A 20,821-nucleotide genomic window follows, 5' to 3' on the forward strand; every position below is an offset into this window, starting at 1 on the left:
TTTACTTATATTTAATTTTTTAAGTATAATTAATCATAAATAATAAAAATCTTTCTCAATGAGTAAGCCTTGTTTAAATAATTAATTTGTTGCTTCCATATGGTAACATCAGTCTTTCTATTGATTACAATACACTGGTGTGAAGTTGGCGTTACTCAGAATTCAGAAATACTTCAAAGTTTTTCATTACATTTTATGTAAGTAGCAAGTCGTTTTAAATTTTCATGTATTGTCATACATTCAAGACGTGATTTTAAAAGTTTCATAAAAAACATAGCAGTGGACGATTAACCAGTATAAGTAAATGAAAGTTGCTTTGTGTGATGGAACTTAGTCAACCTTGTGTCAACGATACGTGAGGACACTGCGCCATTGAGCTCCTCACGTATAAAAAATAAAACAAATGTGTTTCTCGTTTCTGGAAGTTAAATTAAAAATTTTACTAGTGTTATAAATCGTAATGTTGCAAACGGAAGGTGCTTAGGGGACTGCTACAGTATGGCAGATTGTTCGGAATCGCGTAAAAAAACCAAGTGTCGAAGTTCTAAGAAAGGACCGCAGTTGAAATCATGGATTTGGTGTTTTTTGATAAAGTGCTTAATAAGTTTACCGTGTATATTTTCAAAATGTCTCGGTGTAGATATAACAGTGGCGATATATCCGCCAGGTGAAATTATTGTAGAATATGGTAAACCCTTAGAGTTATTTTGTGTTGCTGAAAATTATTCAGCGAATGACATTAAGTTCCTAATAGGTGGTCAAACTTTAGAATCAGAGGTTGTAAATAGTTCAACTAGAAGATTGTATATTAAAAAGCCTGAGAAGCAGGCAAGCACATACTATTGCCAAAATACAAAAAATCAAAAAAAATGCACCAGCAGAGTACTTGTTGAAAGTCCTCCTACAGATGTAACAGATTTTAGTTGTATTTCTTACAATTTGGAAATTTTGAACTGCTCTTGGACAAGTTTAGTAACACTCAGTAGTATGAACTATTCTGTAACATTTTCTGGCAATAACTATTTGGCAACTCCACCCTGTTTCTCAGAAAAAGTAAACAGTTTAATAAATAGAAAGAGATACTGTTTATGGAATACAACCAGCCAACCAAGATATAGACAACAGGAGGAGAAACAATACTTCTATCTAACAGCATGTAATGTTTATGCTTGTAATAGTCAAAACTTTACAATTGACCATTACTCAATTGTTAAACCTGACCCACCTTCAAATTTACAAGTAACTGAAAATGGTACTCACAGTGTACAGTTAATGTGGAGTATTCCTAACAACATGGCCGATTTACTGCCCTGTGGCGTTGATCATATAATAGAATATCAAATTGCTAAAATTGATAACACTACACATTTCCGAAGAGTCAATGCATCATTCCTACCTCCCAAAAATAAAATTTATAGATTTCAATTGACAGACCTTCCATATGCTCATAAACAGTATGAAGTAAGGGTGTTTATTAAGTCTAAAAAGGCTACAAAGAGAGAGTTATGGTCCGACTTTAGCTATGTTGTTTTCTACACTGCAAGTGAAAGGCCAAAAAGACCCCCTGATACTATAGCTGGTGCTTTCCATAAATCTGCGTATAGCAATAATAGAGTCATTTATGTGTATTGGAAACAGCTCGAAGAATATGAGGAGGCTGGAGCCAACTTTACTTATAAAATCCTTGTGTCTCAAGATAATAAGACACAAACTGTGTTCCCAGATAAAAACAAGAGTTTGAGTTATGTCAGACTTAATGCAACACTTAATGCATTGGACATCACAGTTTGGTCACTAAACAACAAAGGCACTTCTCTTAATAGCAGTCACTTATACATCCCTGCTGAAAAAGACACTCACTCATTAAAACTAACTTCATTTACAAAATTAGCATATGAGAATGGAACTTATGAGTTATCGTGGGTTGCCATAAAAAATATTGACAATTACACCCTTTTCTGGTGTCAACATAATGCAACACAGATATGTGTAGGAAGAATGGATTTTGCTGTTCTGAGTCCAGATAAAAGTAATCATGTTATTGATTTACCAAGAGAATATAGATATCAGTTTGCAATATCTGCAAATAATGGATCAAAAACTAGCGGAATGGTGTGGGCCAACTGCGACATTTCAAAGGATGGATTTGTTATGTATGGTTTCCCAGTTCATTTAAAATATGACGTACCAGGCAAGTCACACGTGACTCTAAGATGGCTTATGGATTGTGCTCTTCAAGATGGTATAATTACGGGGTATAATATATCCTACTGTCCTATAGTCCAAACAAGCAGTTACTGTGACAAATCTTTTAACAATAGTTACAAGTTCATTTCTAACCCTAAGCAAATGCAGGTTACGATAGAAAATTTATTTCCATTCAGAACATACCAGTTCACTATAGCCTTGAATACTATTTATGGACAAAAAACTATAGAGAATGCTACAGCTGTTATAACAACTTCAGAAGATACTCCTACAAACCCTGTAAATATATCAGTATCTAACATAAGAAACACCTCACTTGTTATTTCATGGGATCCACCAATACACAAGAACGGAAATATAGGAAAATATGTCATTTATAATTATGACAAGGAGTTGTATGTTGACAGTGTGTCCGGAACTGACACATCCCGGAGACAAGTGACAATTACTGGACTGCAGGGTTTTACTAAGTACTCATTAACTGTGCAAGCCTGTAACATTCCAATAGGTTTATGTTCAAAAATAAGATCTAATGACTCTGTAAACGTAACCACAAGGATAGGTGCTCCAAGTAGACTAAGAGCACCAACTGTAAGGAACAGTCCAAATAAACTTCAATGGACACCCCCCGAAATTCCCGGAGGCAGGGTGGATCTGTATGAAATAAGAAGGATCAAAGATGATCTTGCACCGGAAATTATTAACACTACAGAATTGTCATATCCCCTTGAGTATTGTGTAGGAGTAGTTTCAACAGAGACATACCAAGTAAGGGCGGTTAATTTCGATGTGACCTCATCTAGAAAAGGGATTAATGAACCTCCAAAAGAATATGTAGGACCATGGAGTGAATCAAGTGTTGTTGCTTGTAGGACTAGAGATGGTTTGACAATGATATTAATTATCATGGCAGTTCTCTCACTAACAGCGATAGTTGTTTACGGTTCTATAAAGCAATACAAAAAGTATCGGAAAATGGAGGATATCAAACCAGTTTTACCAAGTGGTTTAGGTATTCCTGAAAAAGATATATCCAAGTACACTTTCGGTAATTGGAATCCCACAACTAAGGAAGAGAAGCCGTCCTCTGATGAAATGTTATTATTGCCTAATTCTAAAACAACAGTTTCATCTACCGACACTAAACAAAAAGATGACAACTGTGCTTCAAGTGATCATACAGATAGCACTGCTTTGTCAGAGTCTTCCAGAGGCCCTGTTGAAAGACAAGCTTCAACATCAGAAGAAGGCTCCGAAACCTCAGACCATTTGGAGGTAGTCGCCGATAAAGGAGAAATCAGCAATGAAATCCAAGAAGAGGAATCTTCAGCATCAGATACTGAAACTTCCCCAGAAAATTCGCCATACTTTAGTGATAAAGCTTTTAAGAAAAATCCAACCAGTGGATACGTGCAACCGGTAGTGAGTACTACTTCCGGATATGTTCAGTCAGCACCAGCGCCAGTGCAAACTAAATGTCCATCTCAGAGTACTGCAACACAACCAGCCAGTAACAGTTACGTTATGGCTGGCTTGCCTCCACCAGTATTTGTTCCTAACTCAGCGACGGCTACAAATCCGCCCACATTATCTTCGGGCTACGTACTACCCGAAGATGTACAAGCCAGGTCTATGATGAATACTAATAAATTCGGACCATCGATTCCAAAATCCGTTGGACCAGAAAGTTTACCAACGATGCCTTCCTTGCCACCTGCAGCGAAACAAAGCGCCGACAATAGCTATATCCAGTTACAGTCTTTAGACTCCTTGCCTAGTCTTAAGTTAAGTGAGCGTAACTCATTCCCAAAACAACCGTCAAGCGGTTATGTAAGTCCAGGGGATGTCGTCATAAATAAACATCTGAACATTTTGACGGGCGGTCAGCACGCCGAGGAGTCTGCGATATTAGATCCAACGATGTCTCCGGATGCATATTGTCGCTTCTCCTGGAGCAATGACCCCGCCAATGATAATTTAAATACCTTACTCAGCGATTCCCCCACACGGACGTACAACAATTGAGACAATAGCAACGAATAATAGTGACGGTACTGATAAATAAAAATAGACTTACGGTGACTGAAATGTAAATATAATAAAACATAGACATTTAGCTTTACATAGCTTAAATTATTGAAATTAATATTATTATTGAACACAGTATGTTGTGTGTTGTCTAGTGATAATTCTCGTGCCTTATTAATTTATTTTAGGTGATATAAAAGAAGCTTTGTAGGTAAGATGTATTTTATTATGGAATTTTTGTGAACTATTTCATATTTATAATATTATTATTTTATAACAACAGATCTGGTTTTAATTTGTTAGAAAGATTGTTTTTCTCAATACTACTTTCGATGGAACATTTTATAATGATTACGAGAAGTAGAAACAACATTTTCTTTCAACTAATATTTAAGATTTTCGATAAATTGTTAAGGTTCTAGTTGTTTTGAAAGAATTCATACAGTCAGATCTATCGAAAAGTCCTATTCATATTAAATGAGAAGACCTAATAGTTTTGAATATAAAACACTATTTTCGTGTTAATTTCGTCTCCATAGACCATGATATAAATCCATATTTTATTTACATATCAAGAAATATTTCATTGTTACAGATTTTGCCGATCTTAAAGCCCCCATAATGGAGGGTCTTTATAAAATTAATTTGATACCCAACGACCTTAGCGTCGAAGAAACCGTGTTACAAATAGCCGATACATTAGACAATCTGAATGGGATAGTTGACGATGTTTTTAAACGTATATCAAATAAAATTAAAATCAACGTTGAAAAGACGTCGAAACTTCAGGAGAGAATCAATATATCCAGGACAAAAGTTGAAAAACTTGCCGGGACACAGAAGGCGATCAAAGTATTTTCAAGCGCTAAATACCCGTCGTCTATAACACACGAACATTATAAATCCATTTTCGAATCAAACGATTATAATTATGAACCCAAAAACGTTATACCAACCGGAAAATCCAACAGACAGACAAACGAAAAAGCCATCCAGGTACGTACTAGAAGAAGTCATGGTTACTTACATAACTTTTTCCTTAATAGTCTCAAGATTGAATAATTTTAGGAGAAACTTCATTTCTTCCACGTGAAAGTCGCTGAACCTAAAAATAACAAAACCAGGAATGATTTCGATCTGAATACGGTTTTGAATTCAATAACATCAATCGGAGATCTCCTTATATACAAGAGCGACGAGAGCCCGTACTTTGGTAGTAAAACTAAAGGGCAGACTTACGTGCCCAAAGTAAACACGACCGTAGATAAGGGCTCGTTGGACGAAGCACCACCCTCTATTGTGAAAAAGAATCTGTTGAAGCGAGAAATCGACGAGTACATGTACGCTCCAGGAATGGGCTTGGTGAGTATTACACCATAATTATAATTGATCAGTAATAATAATCATTTTATACTTCATTGTAAAATGTTAACGGGTCTAATTTTGAATACCTTAGTGTTGTCATATAACAAAAGCGTATAATAATAACGAAAAAGTTTGAATATCTTGCTGTTATTAAAATTTTAAATTTATATATCTGTTATCGTATGTGTTTATTGATGTAGCGATTAAATATATTGTACATGTTAATCTGTATGATTGTGATAGGGTTTATTTTATTATTTCCATCATAATAATGTTATACTCTTCAAATAGGTGCCAGAATTGGACATGCCCCTGGATCTTCCGCATCTTCCCGGTATAGCTGGGGACGTTCAGTATTCCGTTACTGGGGATGGGTCCATAGCGCCATCAGCTGTAACATCACCCGTCGCCATCACAAACCCCATAACAGAATCCGTGCTAGATCTTCCGGATTTACAAATACTCCCAGACTTGCCGGTTACCTCGGATACTCAATATGTACCTGAACTTGTAAATCCTCCTGTTAAAGACGTTCAGGACACGCTCGACGCTCCGAAAATCAGAGTCGAGGAGCCTCCAGCGTTACCTTCGACCCCCCCTCCGCCTCCCCCGCCCCCGCCGCCACCACCCCCGCCGCCGATGGAGATCACACAAACGCCAAAAAGGTTAGTGATACTAATATCCCTACATATCTTTTTTTTTATTATACGTATATTGTTTAGTAAAAAATTTGACGTAACGGCTATTAACACTGCTTTCGAATACTAATCAGGGTTACAGTTTAAAATGCCATTAAGAATGAATTTCAAAATGTGTACCGTAATACGAAATAAAACTTTTCAACTTTTAGGTTCAAAATGATTTTTTTGTACTGGTAATCCTAATCTCCACATGTGTTCCGAACCCGTAATTTTTTGTAGTGAATGTTATTTTTTTTCTTAAAGTTCGTGATATTTGATACTTAGAAAGTATATATCAAATGAGTAATAAAAATATTTATTGTCTGTACCATGAGTTCGCGTCGTTAACGGGAAGAGTAAACTTTGAATGTTTCTTATTGATTAATCACCGTTTACACAACACAGAGACTAGTAAACGCATTATGATTTGGTGAAAAATATGTATTGAATATTACTAAGGTATGAAAATAATTTTTAAACGCTCCGCGTAATAAACGGGGGTACTAAAATTGTCAGATACAAACTTTTTAATGACATCAAACTCAAATTATGACCGGTTATTAAAGATGACTTCACCAATGACCAAGTGTTTTCCACTTTATTTCTTTTTAAAGTTGACAGTTACAAATAAAGACCATGGTAACCACATAAAAGAGGTTTTATGTGGTTACCGGACAATAATCTGTATAAGATGCTTTATGTCATTTTTACGTGTATAAATGAAAGTTTTTGTATTAAAATAAAACCAACAAAGAATAAGTTATAACTTGAGGACATTTTTTTTTAGTCGGAGCAATTTATTTATGTTAATACAAATGGTCGTATATGACGGGTAAATTAAACAAATGGGATGTTTAAGCGGGTCGGCGTTTTAGTTGGCTATTGATATTCGTGAAACGTATTTTTCAAGTAAACCGACTGCAATTGATGTTGCATTACATGAATCGTAAGTGGAATAGTTAGCCTCAAAAGGAAGATGGGATAGAAAGGGCTTCTTGGAAAAATGTAAATTGTGAGTTACACTCGGTTCGGATTAGAGTTATGGGTCACTTGACCCACACCTGGCCCGTACATTGAATATTAAATAGGACGAAAGTAGTATGAGCCAGTATAAATAACGCCTTTTGAAAACATACTTGGGAGAATCTTATACCGCTTGTTAGAGTTAAATTGATACGATAGAACACCATTTCAAGGCGCAGTTGGTAATCGTGTAAAAAGGTTTTAATAAGACGAAACAAAAAAATGCTTTTAAATTTTCAAATATAGAACTTTCCATAATACAATATATCATGTTAAAGATGTGTTTATATTCTTGTCGCAAAACAAAATCACGATAAAAGTCGTATAACCGTTATTCTAGTTGTAATCTTTTTGTATGAATAAATAACACTTTTCAAGAATGGCTCAACATTCAACACATATTAAAGTTTCATGAAATTACGTTGTAAACGACCGCTGTAGAATTTTAAATTTTCTCTTTGCTACATTGTTCGTTATCTGTCAGCGATTTAAGTTTTCTGGGAAGGTAGAACTAAAAACATCCTTTGACAATGCCAGTGAATGCGGTTACCATAAAAATGTTAATTTATCATATAGTTTGTAATTCCGATTCAATTGTAATGAATTTAATGACTAGCCGTTAGTGCGAGCGCAGTTATACGAAAGTTTACAAAATAAATGAACTTCTACGTAGTCGATAAGCGAGGTTGGTTTTGAAAACAAGCCGTTCTGTTTACCAGAACGCAAAATATTGATTTGTGCAAATATGTTTTGCGTTCGATTTATTTGTTGGTTTCTAGAGAATTATTATTTATATTTGCTCATGTTTCCCAAGGATGCAGGTTGAAATATAAAACATATTTCATGACCCTCTGACAATAACAAATAAAGATTCTTCTGATTGTCCCTATACAATTATATCTTAAAGCGTCCACAACATTGTAGCATTTCACGTAATATTTTCAACGGCATTTAACTTTTTTGCCGTCTTAGTCCATTAATTACCTAAGCCTGTTTTTTATGGTCCATTTAAGGCAGCAACGGGTGACCCTCGTCAGACATTGGCCTCCAATTCGTCCAGCACCATCGGAGGGATATAACGTAATATGTCGTTTTTCTTGCTGCGCCAACTCCTTTTTTTTTGTCCAAACACGACGTTTCCCGGACGTCAATTAATTCTATTTGAATATCGATAAATACCAACCACTAAAGCTAGTCGACGTACCCACTGACTTATTCGTTATTTTATACACACGGACGCACAGATCTACATATATATAACGTGTCGGACAAAAACAATAACAGGAAAGCTGTCCATTAGGGTTTGACTTGTGTATTTTGTCGTTCTGATATGAATACAACCGATTGCCATAACTTGACATCAAATTATCACCGACGGCCTTGAATTGAATCAGCATAAATATTATGTATGGAATGCTAATGACCAACACTATTTAGCTGTCAGAACAATATATGTCCTTGACAATTTCGTGTAACTGTTTTGAAATTAAAACATTGAAAAATATCTCGTATTAAATACGAGTTACGAATTCTTAGGTAGTTATAGGATTTTTTGCGTGTACGTTTTTCTGTTTCTAAGAATTTTTTGAAGTATTATTTTCCTTAGTAATTAAGATTAGAGCATTTCGTGTTAAATTTAATAGTGATGAATTTGGAATATTTTATTTTTGGGTTATAGTTGAAATTAATATTAATGTTAATGTAAAGACGGGCTTGATATCATTTAGTGTTTATATTTTCATATGAACATAGTCATGTTATAATTGCTTTATTAAGAAAGGGTTTGATTTAAAAATAAGTGTTACATCTATATATCATGTTTATTATAAGCGTTTTATGCTTCATTCTATTTCTCAATTTTAAGAATCATAAATTTATTTTTATATCGTTTTTTTTTTTTATTCTAATACTACGTAAACAGATTGTACGTCATCGTACAGATTCGTGGAATCTGAAAGGAATTGAGATTCAATTGAATATTATATTTTATAACTCCCACTACTATGAATGCTTAATGGAGATGGTTTTTAGGGTTCCGTAGTGCCCATAATATAATATCTTAAGTTTATAACTTGAATTCAATATACTGTCATGTTAAGTTTATATTGACGTCAAAGCTTGGTCACTAAATGATAACGTTTAGTCATAATTTATACAATCCACTCTCTGTGTTGTATTAATGTTTTCTGTACATACCGTTTCTAGTATTTTAATGTATATTTATTTCTAAAGCAAAATTCTATTAATATGAACCATGCATCAAAAGAAAAATTTATCATGTCTTGCAAAATTTTGTTTTAGATTGAAAAATAAATTCAAATCCTCTGTGAGTGCATATATTATGTATGTCACATTTTACGGAGAAATTGTATATTTTGTGTAAATGTACGCTTTATATAAACGTTTATATAAATAATAAAAATCTATTGTATAACATGTATGTACATTGTCAGACTTACTCCTAGCATCTGTCCCTGGCCTAATGTTGTTACAAATTCATACATTTTATAAGCGTATTGTAGTTCATAATGAAATTAAAATGAATTGCAATAATTATTTAAATATAAACCCATTAATTCGATTACAATAAATTAAAACATGTCTTGTATAAACATTAACATTAAATAATTTATTTCTATAGAATTTCGTATGAGCAAGCAAGTAAACAAACTGCTTTTTTTTTCCTTCCAAAACAATTGTCCGTCCACCATTTAAAGCTCATTTAATAATTAACACACGTTAGATAATAACACTTATACATAATTATATTATCTGTAATTAAATAATTAATTATAATACAATATTAACGAGGTTTTATTGTGTTATTGTAACTGTCACGCGATGTTTTGATGGATCGAAAACAACAACAAAAAAAAAAGAATAACCCGCATGTTGTTCTCGCATGGAATTGGATCGTCATTTCTTTTGTTTATTTCCATTCCAGTTAGATTTATTGTCATAATATCTTTTGTATAAAAGATAAAAAAGATAATCTATAGTGCCTACAAAGTATATTGTTTTGCGGTGAATCTAATTATAGCTTGATATTTATGCTCTCATTAAATATACATTCATGGAACGAGACAATTATGATGATTCAATTTAAATATTATTCGCATAGGATCTCGCTATATAATGTGAGGACTGAGGCCGCAGATCGACGATTAATCATATTATGACATTAAAATTAAAAAACATAACTATAGATGTTTCCTAGTGAGGGGGTAATATAAATATAATGGTCATAGCTACAAATGTATTGGTACTGTTTCTAACAATAGTTTCTAGCCACAACCGTTTTCTGATTCAAATAATATTTTGTTTGTTTTATGCTGCCAAAGCATCTACAGAAAATGTTATTCGAATTTCTGCTTATGACGTCATATTTATTTATTTATTTTACGTACAATATATGTCAGACTTAAACGAATTGTTTTGTCCGTAGATAGTGTTGAATAGACAAACATATTTTTATGATAACATCAGTGCTGGGTTATCATGGACATCCGGCATTTGAACGGAATTTCTCCCGACAATTATTATATGCCATTATATTATTAATTTTATCACAAAACGGTCGATAGCAGATCCTAATAAATTGATCAATTGTATTTCAATAGTGGAATAGAAAAGACAATACACATTGTGGAATTTTCACGGAATATCAATATTTTTGATGTGTCCGTCAAAGTCATAGTAGTTTGTGTAATTTGTATTTTAAATAATATAATGTACTGTCATACATTTTATATAAAAAAAATGTCTAGTGGTATTTTTCTCTATTAAAAATTTTACCGTGTTACATTCTACTTCTTCGCATATTTCTCAAAAAAGTGATTGTAACCCTTCACTTATAATAATAATAACAATAACAATAAAATAACCGATATAAAATGTTTTCACGAGTTCATTGACTTCCCGCAGACAATATATTGTAGTACACGTCGTAGGAACGGTTCCGATATTTCCCACCAAGCGCTATTTTTGTTTTGGCCATCAATGTGAATGTGATCCGTCTTCCCAGAACTAGAGAGTAAAGCGTTCGAAAGTTCTCACTGTCAATGTCTGCAAGATATTTTCCTCTCTATGTTTTCGTATATATATATAGGCCTCTATCATTAGAGGCCTGAAGCCTCGCGATCATCACGTCAATACAGCCGGTTATATTTCAAAGGAATTTATAAGTTGTAATCCTTGGACACTTCGCCCTTGAAGGCTTACAGTAAAATATGTAACATCTCATCTCTTACAATGTGTAATGTAATGTATGTATTTGTAAATAATTTCATACCATTTATAAAACATATTTAACTTTTTCTCGAGATGCATTTAAAAAAAAAAATTCGATTTAATAATATTAATTTTTAAAATCATTCGTGTAAAATGTTTATTGATAGTTGTAACATGCTCATATTCTCAATTTCCACATCCGTTTGGTTCGTTGCCAAAATATTATGATATGTTATATTAATTAAGTGAGAACATTTTTCAAACAGTTTCATACAAACCCGGATAACGATAATCAATTCCGGCCCCATTACTCTTACCTCGTTTGACAATAGCTTAATGTTTGTATGGGAAATTTTCTTGAAGTCATATATAATTCAGAAGTCCGGTTCCATTTCCAGCAACATCAGATTAATTAGTTGGCGAGACTATTGATATTTATCATGGCGCTCGAATGCGTCGCGAACTCGCCACTGGCTGACAGCCAATTCGTGTATCTTACACCTGACATTTAAATAAATCAACACAGATACAAAAAAAAAATCGTAGTCTTGTTTTTTTAACTACATTTTCCATTATAACCTTCACCAACGTAAAAGCTCATCAGACAATCATGCCATAATTACATATAAAATCGTGAATCTAGCTTCTTATGAACATTATAAAAAAGTAAAGCAATAATAATTTTTTTATTATAAAATATAAACAGCCCTTCTTATCATAATAATTATTTTTTTTCTTCTTTTAAAATAATTACGGCACAGCAGGGGTACCCCAAATTGGTAAACACCCCACACTAGTTTCTGATTCGAAATGACTAACAAATTCAAGGTACATATTACACAAAAAAAGGCTAATTTATTACTTAAAGCCGGCTACCCAAACTGCGAACACATGTTGTGTTTTTTTATCTGTGTTATTTCTTTTAATCTGTATCCTCTTAAATCAGTAGGGCGTTAGTGTTAACGGTGAATCGATTTATACACCATAGTGACTAACTGTACAGAGGAGCCGGAATTATGTTGTGTTATGGTCGCCTTTATATGTGAAGGTCACATTTATAATTAGCTCGCTCTTTTAGTTCACAACTCTACAGTCTAGAGTCTAGACACATGACGCTATGAAATTGGAACTGAATCAAATGTCCCCGAAGTCCTTTTGATAATTTAATTTTATTCTTTATTTGAAATCATTTTAGCTTTTAATACGATCTTATATTAATCTGAAAAGTAACGGATTTAATCTTCGGTTTATGTAGGTCATGTTAAGGAATTTTAAATTGAAATTCAACCGAATGTGGACCTTGTAAAAATATGTTTTGTAATATTTTGCATACTAGCCCACAAACGGCTTTTGCTTTGTTGCCCATTTACATATCAGTATTGGTTTCTTAGTATTTACAACAGTTCCTTCACGAAACGTCCGTGTCGTAACACTTACCTTCCGCGTTTATGTTGGTATGCATTTCGTATTTAGTATCAAATTATTGTTAACGAATTATAAAGTACATATATTAACGTAGATATATATATTTTTTTTATTTGAACCCATTTGTTAAGGACGTTGTATACGAATTGTATTAAAACGACTTAAAAATGACATTCTCAGTTCTAACGTATGTATTTTTATGTTCCGTCATAAATTTTAAAGCCTAAAAAGAATTCGATTTTTGTATTCGGTCGTTAAGTAATTATCAACTAAGGTCTTTTTAGAAGTAATTCACACTTAAGTCATCATTGGAAGTTGCATAATATATTTTTATAATTCATGACAAAATTTTGCAATATCATTATTTTTGTTATATCTTACTCGTATATTTACAAATAAATCGAATAAAACAAATCTTTTTCCTTATAAATTACTCTTTCTCTTAGCTGATTTTGGGTTCCTTGTCCACAGACGAGAGCAGCGTGAAGCTAGTGCTGCTGCCCCGCCTCCGCCCGTGGATGCCCACGCGAACCTGATGGCGGCCATCCGGCAGGCTGGCGGCGTCGGACGGGCGAAGCTGCGGCACGCTGACGACATAACAACAGAAAAGGTAATTGCAATATATTAGAGTATATAACACACGCTCTGACACTCACAGATTATCAATATATATTTAGGTAACTTAGGTTCGTTTTCTTTAACTGTGTCAATATGACATATTATGTCATTTCTACAGTCTAAAGTGGTTTGAGGAAATATTGTAGATAATTTATATAAACTCACGAATCAACGTATGTCATCTTCTAATTGTCTTGTTCATGAACCGATATTGTTTTATTCTCTTTACAAATCGATGTTTATTTAAGGTTTGATCAAATCTTCGGCCTTCATTCGACGTTCTAAATAATATAGGAGATACTATAATAATTTTCCTTATAACTTACTTTATATATATATTTTTAATAATTTAAATATCTTGCATTTTCTTGTTTGTGATGAAACGTTCGCAAATAACTAATTAATATACAATAATAAATTGTTATGGATCAATATTATTGGTTGTTATAAACCAACATTAGTTTGATAGATATCTGCTGTTTGTATAGATGACGTTGTAATATATTTTTTTAATGAACACGGTTGAATCAATTCTTACAGAATCGGTTTGTACGAGAATAATTACGATCGCGTCGGACGGTTCAAGGAAATCGCGATAATTGTACGCTCGTCTGTTTCTGGGAAGCGTAGTACATGATAGGGCGTTGATAATACTATCATCACTATTATGTACACGTGTTGGAAATCATACTTATACGTTAAATACGCTGAGTTATTAACATTGATTTATTTATAGGCTGGATTAGGATCGTGAGGTCGCGTCCTATTTGAATAAGTTTTCCTCAATGACGTCACCTATTGTGATTGGTTTGATGTTGGGTTCTGTTGGGATAAATCAATAATAATTACTCGAACGGATTACATGTTTAAACGAACAAATACTAGTGTTATCGTTCGATTACGGCTGTGACGTCACTGGCCGTTGTACAAAAATGTTTCTCAACAACAGTTCGTTTCATACAAGTTGCTTTTTGTCGCGAGCTTTCCAAGAATATGCGTTTGTTTCTCTCCGATACTCGGACAAGAGTTTTATTGTTTTTTTTTTATAGATTGTTCGCTGGAGATGTCTTTATAAATGGTTTCCTTGAAGTGGCAGAAGTCTCGAACAAATATTTGAAAACGCACTGAGGTCGCTTATATTTAAAACATACACCTTTCTTATTACGCGAATTTTATGTCAGATAAGACTAGTATTCTTTTTTCTCTTAGGAGATATCTCAACTGTTACTTCTCGAAAATGTTAATGGGTTAATAGTAATAAATAGTTAAAAGGAACAAATGTATGAAAATAACTTAATGTATTTTCGAGAAATGTCCCATTTGTCTTAAATAACTGGCGCTAATTTAATTCGAACACGTAAATTTGTTCACAAAACATTATTCGTATGTTTGATGACGTAATCATGAATAACCGAAATTTATTTCATACAATGAACCGGATAGCTCCACGATGCTAACTATCAGAGGTGTTCATATTTTGCACAGCGTCAACGCATTTTAGTATGTCATATATCCGGTCCTCTAAGTTGTGAGGTTCTCGGTAACCCGACGGTATACCATCAAAGTGACCTTAAAAAGTACCAGCCTGTTCAGCGATCAGCTCCCAAACGTTCTTGTATTAAATTATTCCATTGAGACACATCCTGTTTGTTGTACATTTCAAGAAGTCCTCTTTGAATATCTGTTGAATGTCCTCTTGTACGTAACTACATGCGCCCGCGATTTCGTCCGGTATAGAGTCGTTATTTTTATATTATTTATATCGATAAAAGTTAATAAAAGTGGATTACTAAACGATCCTAAGTTAAGAGAATCTTTATTGCATCAGATATCTTTCCGTGTTCTCAGAAAAATCGGTCCAGCCGTTTAAGAGTTTAGTCGGAACGAGCGGACAGATAAAAGTTCTAAAAACATATTTTATTCTGATATATCATATACCATGTATAATAAAAAAAAAACAGTTATTCTATGACTACAAACAGGCGTTCCAATTTCAAATATTTATCTGTACGACCTCTGTCCGTCTTATCACAAATAGTTGGAGCGTAATAACGTCACCAATAGTTTATCTGAAGCTAATTTAGTTTTAGCGAAATTCTAAGATAATGTGTTTTAAGAATTGTATTGTTTACTTGTTTCCTAGCTGTTATCTCGCTACAAACGTGCCATTGAACTTATCCCACTCGATGTTAATACGTTCAAGTGCGCTCTCCGATTCGTGGTATACGTATCAATCAATTTAATTTTGTATTACCAGTGATGATAGGGACTGTTATCAACTAACCTATGGCCTAGCAATTACAGAGCCGAAGATGAAAATTGAAATACGCTTGATATTCTACGAATCTCGTAATATATATATATATATATATATATATATATATATATGCCTATATCAATATTTCGATGGAAACGTTTTTATTACTGATTCTGTGTTAGTTATGAATATTAATATTTCAAGTATTAAATTAATTCCGTGACTCATTAATTATAACTATTTTCGTTATGTATAAGGCATTTGAATTCATATATGGGTTTAAAATACATAGGGCTTGTTTCGCTTGGAGCGTGATATGTGGTTGCAGGTTCAATTATAGTTAATGAAGATGATTTTTCTCTTTATATACATATATATATATATGAATTTTATTTAGAATATTGGTTTAAAATTTATATTATTTTTTATCCATAATTATGAGCGTATATTTTCTTTATAAATAACGTAATATAATTGAACTGGTCTGATATCAGGCGAGCAAACCTGTCGGTGGCGATCTGATGGCTGATCTTCACGCCAAGCTGTCGATGCGTCGTCGTGGCATATCGGGTGCTGAGGGTACCGTGCTTCATACGCTGGCGAGGGTTATACCGGAACCGGGGGAAACTACCGAGAGGTCCTCCAGCGACGACGAATGGGATTAAAGCATTGTACACACCAGCGATGCAACGATAAGGCTGTATTCACATTGAAGTGTAAGCTGGTGAATCTATAGGATTAAAAATTTTATTCAATGTATTATACTAATATATTTCATAGTAGGTATATCATCTAGCTCACATTTCACGTGCAAAGCGCCGTACACTGAAGTTACATCAAGCAACTGTATTTAATTATTGTGAATTAAGCACTATCCTGTGTGTGTGTGTTTTTTTTTTCAAATGTACATAATGCAACAATTTCGAGATTCTTCCAAAGATTGTAACCAGTTTTTTTTTTCGCGTATCTTAATCGTTCCGACTTCTCGGAAGCTCTTAATGTTACTAGAAATTATATCCAATCAAAATTTAAATTAATTAAAAAAAAAATACACGCTAATATATAAATATGAAGTTCTCTGATAATGTATATAATCGTAAACATTGTTGTAATAATACATCAGAGGATCAAAAATGGGTGTAGTTCCGGGAGTTTATTACGATAATCGCATTTCTCGCAAGCGGGCACCGTCTCGCTTTCGTTTCGTGGAAGGTGCCCGACGCGAACTATCAACTGGTTCGGGTGATTAGCATTTCCAGAACTGGCGGGAAAAAAATATATCGTACACCTTACGGCATGCGACATGATCGTGTTACAGGCTGGCCGCTCTGTTGTTTAAAAGCTCTGCTGAAATTATTCGATGTATTGTGAGATCGGACTGATAGAAAAATGTTGAGCTTCCGTGTGACGTAGTCCGAGCCCCTCGGCGTGGTGCTATGAGTTTAGATTTGTTTTAAATTGGTGAAGAGCTTTTACGGTTTATAAAAAGTTTTATGTAATATATAATCGCTAATTATGTTATATGATATCGTTAAGTTCAACGAGAGTCGCTGGTGCTATCGTAGGATGTTATCGAGGAACTGATTGTTATGGCACTGAGGGTAGTTTGTTAAGCGTGGCGTGTGTTAAAAAAATATACAATTAAAATTTCAAAAATTTTAATAGTTAAAACTTAAAACTACTCGTGCGAAGTTTGAATAATATATATTACGGTTTCTTTGTTGATGAATTTATGAGGAGATAACATCGAAATGATCAAAATATTTTGCTCTCATATAACATATGAGTTAGTAAATCACAACATTACGTGACGTGTGTTAAGAATAATAACATTTCTTAAACTCACCGCGGAGTTCGTATCGTGTGTGTATTCAGCACGCGCTCACAACAGTTAGTTATAGGAACTAGTCGCGCTAAGCTTAAAACAAAAGATAATCCTTGCTATAACATGGATACGTCCAGAGCATTTTATATATAAACTCTAATGCTGGTGGAACTTCGTTAAGTGATCTTTGTTTATGGAAACAAAAAAATAAAATAAACACTGCTTCTACTGTTCATGCATGTTTAAGACGAGCACAAAGCCGTTCTTGCCTGGCGTAAATTAGTAAAAAAAAAAAATAGATTCAATGTTATGTCAAATTACATTTGAAAATAAGCAAATTAAAAAAATTAGATGATTTATGGTCCCTCGCCCTAACATTGTTTTTGTGTTACGCGTCCGCACGCACCGCGGTCGAAGCTTTTATAATATTACAGCAGATGTTTAATTTGCCATCGTACTGTAAGCTGTAGCCTTTAATATGAATCTGATATAAATTTAATCTAGGCTAACAATAGATATATCGGCATCTTTTAAGATTATTTTAATTATTATCATGTAAATATTAGTGGTCGTATAATTAATTGTATAAATTTTTTTTTTACTTTATTATATTATTTAGAATACTTGCCTCGTATACAGATTAAGTTTTGGGACTGATTGATTTATATCTACATAACTATATATATTTTTTAATCTGCATTTTAATAGTCAATGTCGATGCGATGAGATTTTTTTTTTTACTTTAGGGTACAAAATAGTCAGTTATTATTAAGATGGATTAGTGATTTCTATGAAATATATAATAATGAGAGATCAATTTATAATGGGATTATTTTATTAATGTGGTTTAATGAACAGCACTAATCCGTCGCATAGTTTCTGAACGTTTGTAAATAATGGTGCCTATTTTACAATGTTTATCTATTATAATCTATGTAAAGTGTCTACATCGTTTGTTGTATGGATGTATTTTCATTGTTACAATATCTGGTTGTAAGTCAATAAATGAAATTAATTAAATTTTGTCCTCGTTTTTTTTTCGTTTCAACCCCGTTCAGGACTATCCTGGATATATATTGAGTATCAATTTGAGTTTATTTATTACGGTGGTAAGTCTGGTTTTAGTTTTATTTATACTTCGAAATATTTTTTTACTGCTATTTATAAATGTCGCTTTGGATCAGCAAGTTTTCACACATTCCGCTTATTTATAACGGAGAGTCGTCTCGCTAGAAAGTTGGGTGTTTCGGCTCTACACGGCGCTGCTCCATAACCACACAGTTCTCGGTATCACGGCAACGAGTATTTCGGAATCGGAAATACGGTTTCCAAGAAACCGCTGGCCTCAGCGCGGCGCGTGCTGGAGGACGTAGATCGCGTGGGTGTGATAAGTAGCTTTTACGCAATCTGCATCCCACTTTGAGAACTCTTATGAATTTTATATTTATATAAATGAAATTTATATAAATATAAATAAAACATAAGCTTTATCAAGAAAACAGTCTTCTAGAAATTTATAATTATGTAAAATATATTACTGTTTACCTAAATGATAAAATTTTTAAATATTGTTTTTTAATGATAATATTTTTAAATATTTACTAAAGTCACCTTAATTGATTACTTCTACCTCGTTGGTTCTTCGATGTCATTTAATTAAACTGTCAATGGATTAAATCTTATCGAATTGGGTTTATTATTGAACTACAGAAAAAATATTGACGTTGCAGCTTAAATCTATGATCTATTTCAAACAAAACATCAGTGACGTCACAACTTTCTAAACTTGTTAACTCTCAGGAATATGAAGTTACAGAAAATTTTGAAGCTCCTCTCCATACAACGCGATGGACCCGGCACCCGCACGGTGAATCCATGGAAAGCTGAGAGGTTTCGTCTCATTAATCAGTTGGGATTTATGAAACTTAGAATAACGGCAGACCTCCAAAATGTTAGTGTGAAAATGTAAAGGGTACATATATTTTCTTTTTTAAAGCGTTCGCTTGAATATTTTTAGTTTTACTAATAAATCACATATATAAATAACGGACATCATTTTATTTAGTATGCGAACATATTGGTCAAATTATTCTAAAATTGCTTTTATGTAGAGATGGGCGATTATGAGAGATACTAACGAAATCATTCGATTATGAAAATGTCTCGAGATATCTCGATTTAGCAGATAGTAGTCAGTGACAAGTCGAAAGTGGATTCACATTTCACACTATTAATTAATTAATTAGTATTTACTTTATTTGCGACGCCACGCCATACATAATAGTGTTCTTGTATTATTTTGTATCAGACTATTTTTTTTTATATAAGCAAATTCTACTACAATAAAGTGTAATAACAATAACACTAGTAATATTCAAAATGTTTTATTTGTTGCTTTAGTGTTTAAGTTTATGGAGCAGGAATATAATAATATATGAGAGAACTGTTTATATAAATAAATTGATATATTGACTGTTGCATCACAACATATTTTTGCAAATATTCATTTACATGTAACATACAGTCAAGTACTTTAAAATATGACTGTATTTAATGTCTTTAATTTGTTTTCTACATGTTTAAACCATGTTTTAGTACATTGAAGATTATTTTATGTAAATTTTTATTAAGAAATAGACTGACTTTGCGGGTCAAACTTGATAGCTCAGTTGGTTAGTTAGAGCATCGGCGCTGATCGCTCAGGTCGTGGGTTCAAACCCCAACCGGTGTCAGTTGATTTTTGAATTTCTCATGAAATATTTAGACATTTATTAATTTGGTTGGTCATTATCGCAGCTATATTAATTCAAGCTCAAAATGTACCCATTCTGTCGCGTTGTTCTAACATCTCAAGTAATGTTTAATAAATAGCGATAGGCTAATAATAGGTAATTGCAAGACTTGAAAGGCTCTAGATACAATAACAAGACCATACCAAGACTGGCCATGTGTCATCTTGTTATAGCATTTGGGTAACACTACATATAATATAAATGATAAAACTGAAAACACGATTAGTCGTTCTTGTTACTAATATCATTCGATTATGAAAACATATTAGTTACTGATCCCATAATCGATTATCAACATTAGTAAGACAAAATAAATCGATTATGCCAATATCTCATAATCGCCTACCTCTACTTTTTTGTCAAATCAGTT

The 20,821-nt window shown here is 33.2% G+C and overlaps 2 protein-coding genes across 3 annotated transcripts; both read left to right on the forward strand.

The window, feature by feature from the left end:
* The first annotated feature begins 98 nt into the window (after positions 1-98).
* Positions 99-18,679, forward strand: LOC116776098 (WASH complex subunit 1). 2 transcript variants are annotated; one of them, XM_032669204.2, is made up of 6 exons: positions 99-197; positions 4,832-5,232; positions 5,305-5,598; positions 5,893-6,266; positions 13,431-13,569; positions 16,329-18,679. In XM_032669204.2, the coding sequence occupies exons 2-6, from the start codon at positions 4,858-4,860 to the stop codon at positions 16,497-16,499; spliced, it is 1,353 nt and encodes a 450-aa protein (XP_032525095.2). In that variant the 5' UTR covers positions 99-197; positions 4,832-4,857; the 3' UTR covers positions 16,500-18,679. The 2 variants fall into 2 exon arrangements, with proteins under 2 accessions (XP_032525095.2, XP_061377355.1); XM_061521371.1 differs by lacking the exon at positions 99-197 and adding an exon at positions 4,270-4,447.
* LOC116776089 (cytokine receptor) lies at positions 204-4,350 on the forward strand. Its single transcript, XM_032669194.2, has one exon. It carries the CDS (start codon positions 499-501, stop codon positions 4,231-4,233), a length of 3,735 nt encoding a protein of 1,244 aa, XP_032525085.2. The 5' UTR covers positions 204-498; the 3' UTR covers positions 4,234-4,350.
* Positions 18,680-20,821: the final 2,142 nt, after the last annotated feature.

This window comes from Danaus plexippus, chromosome 8 (genome assembly GCF_018135715.1).
Source record: "Danaus plexippus chromosome 8, MEX_DaPlex, whole genome shotgun sequence".
Lineage (NCBI taxonomy): Eukaryota > Metazoa > Arthropoda > Insecta > Lepidoptera > Nymphalidae > Danaus > Danaus plexippus.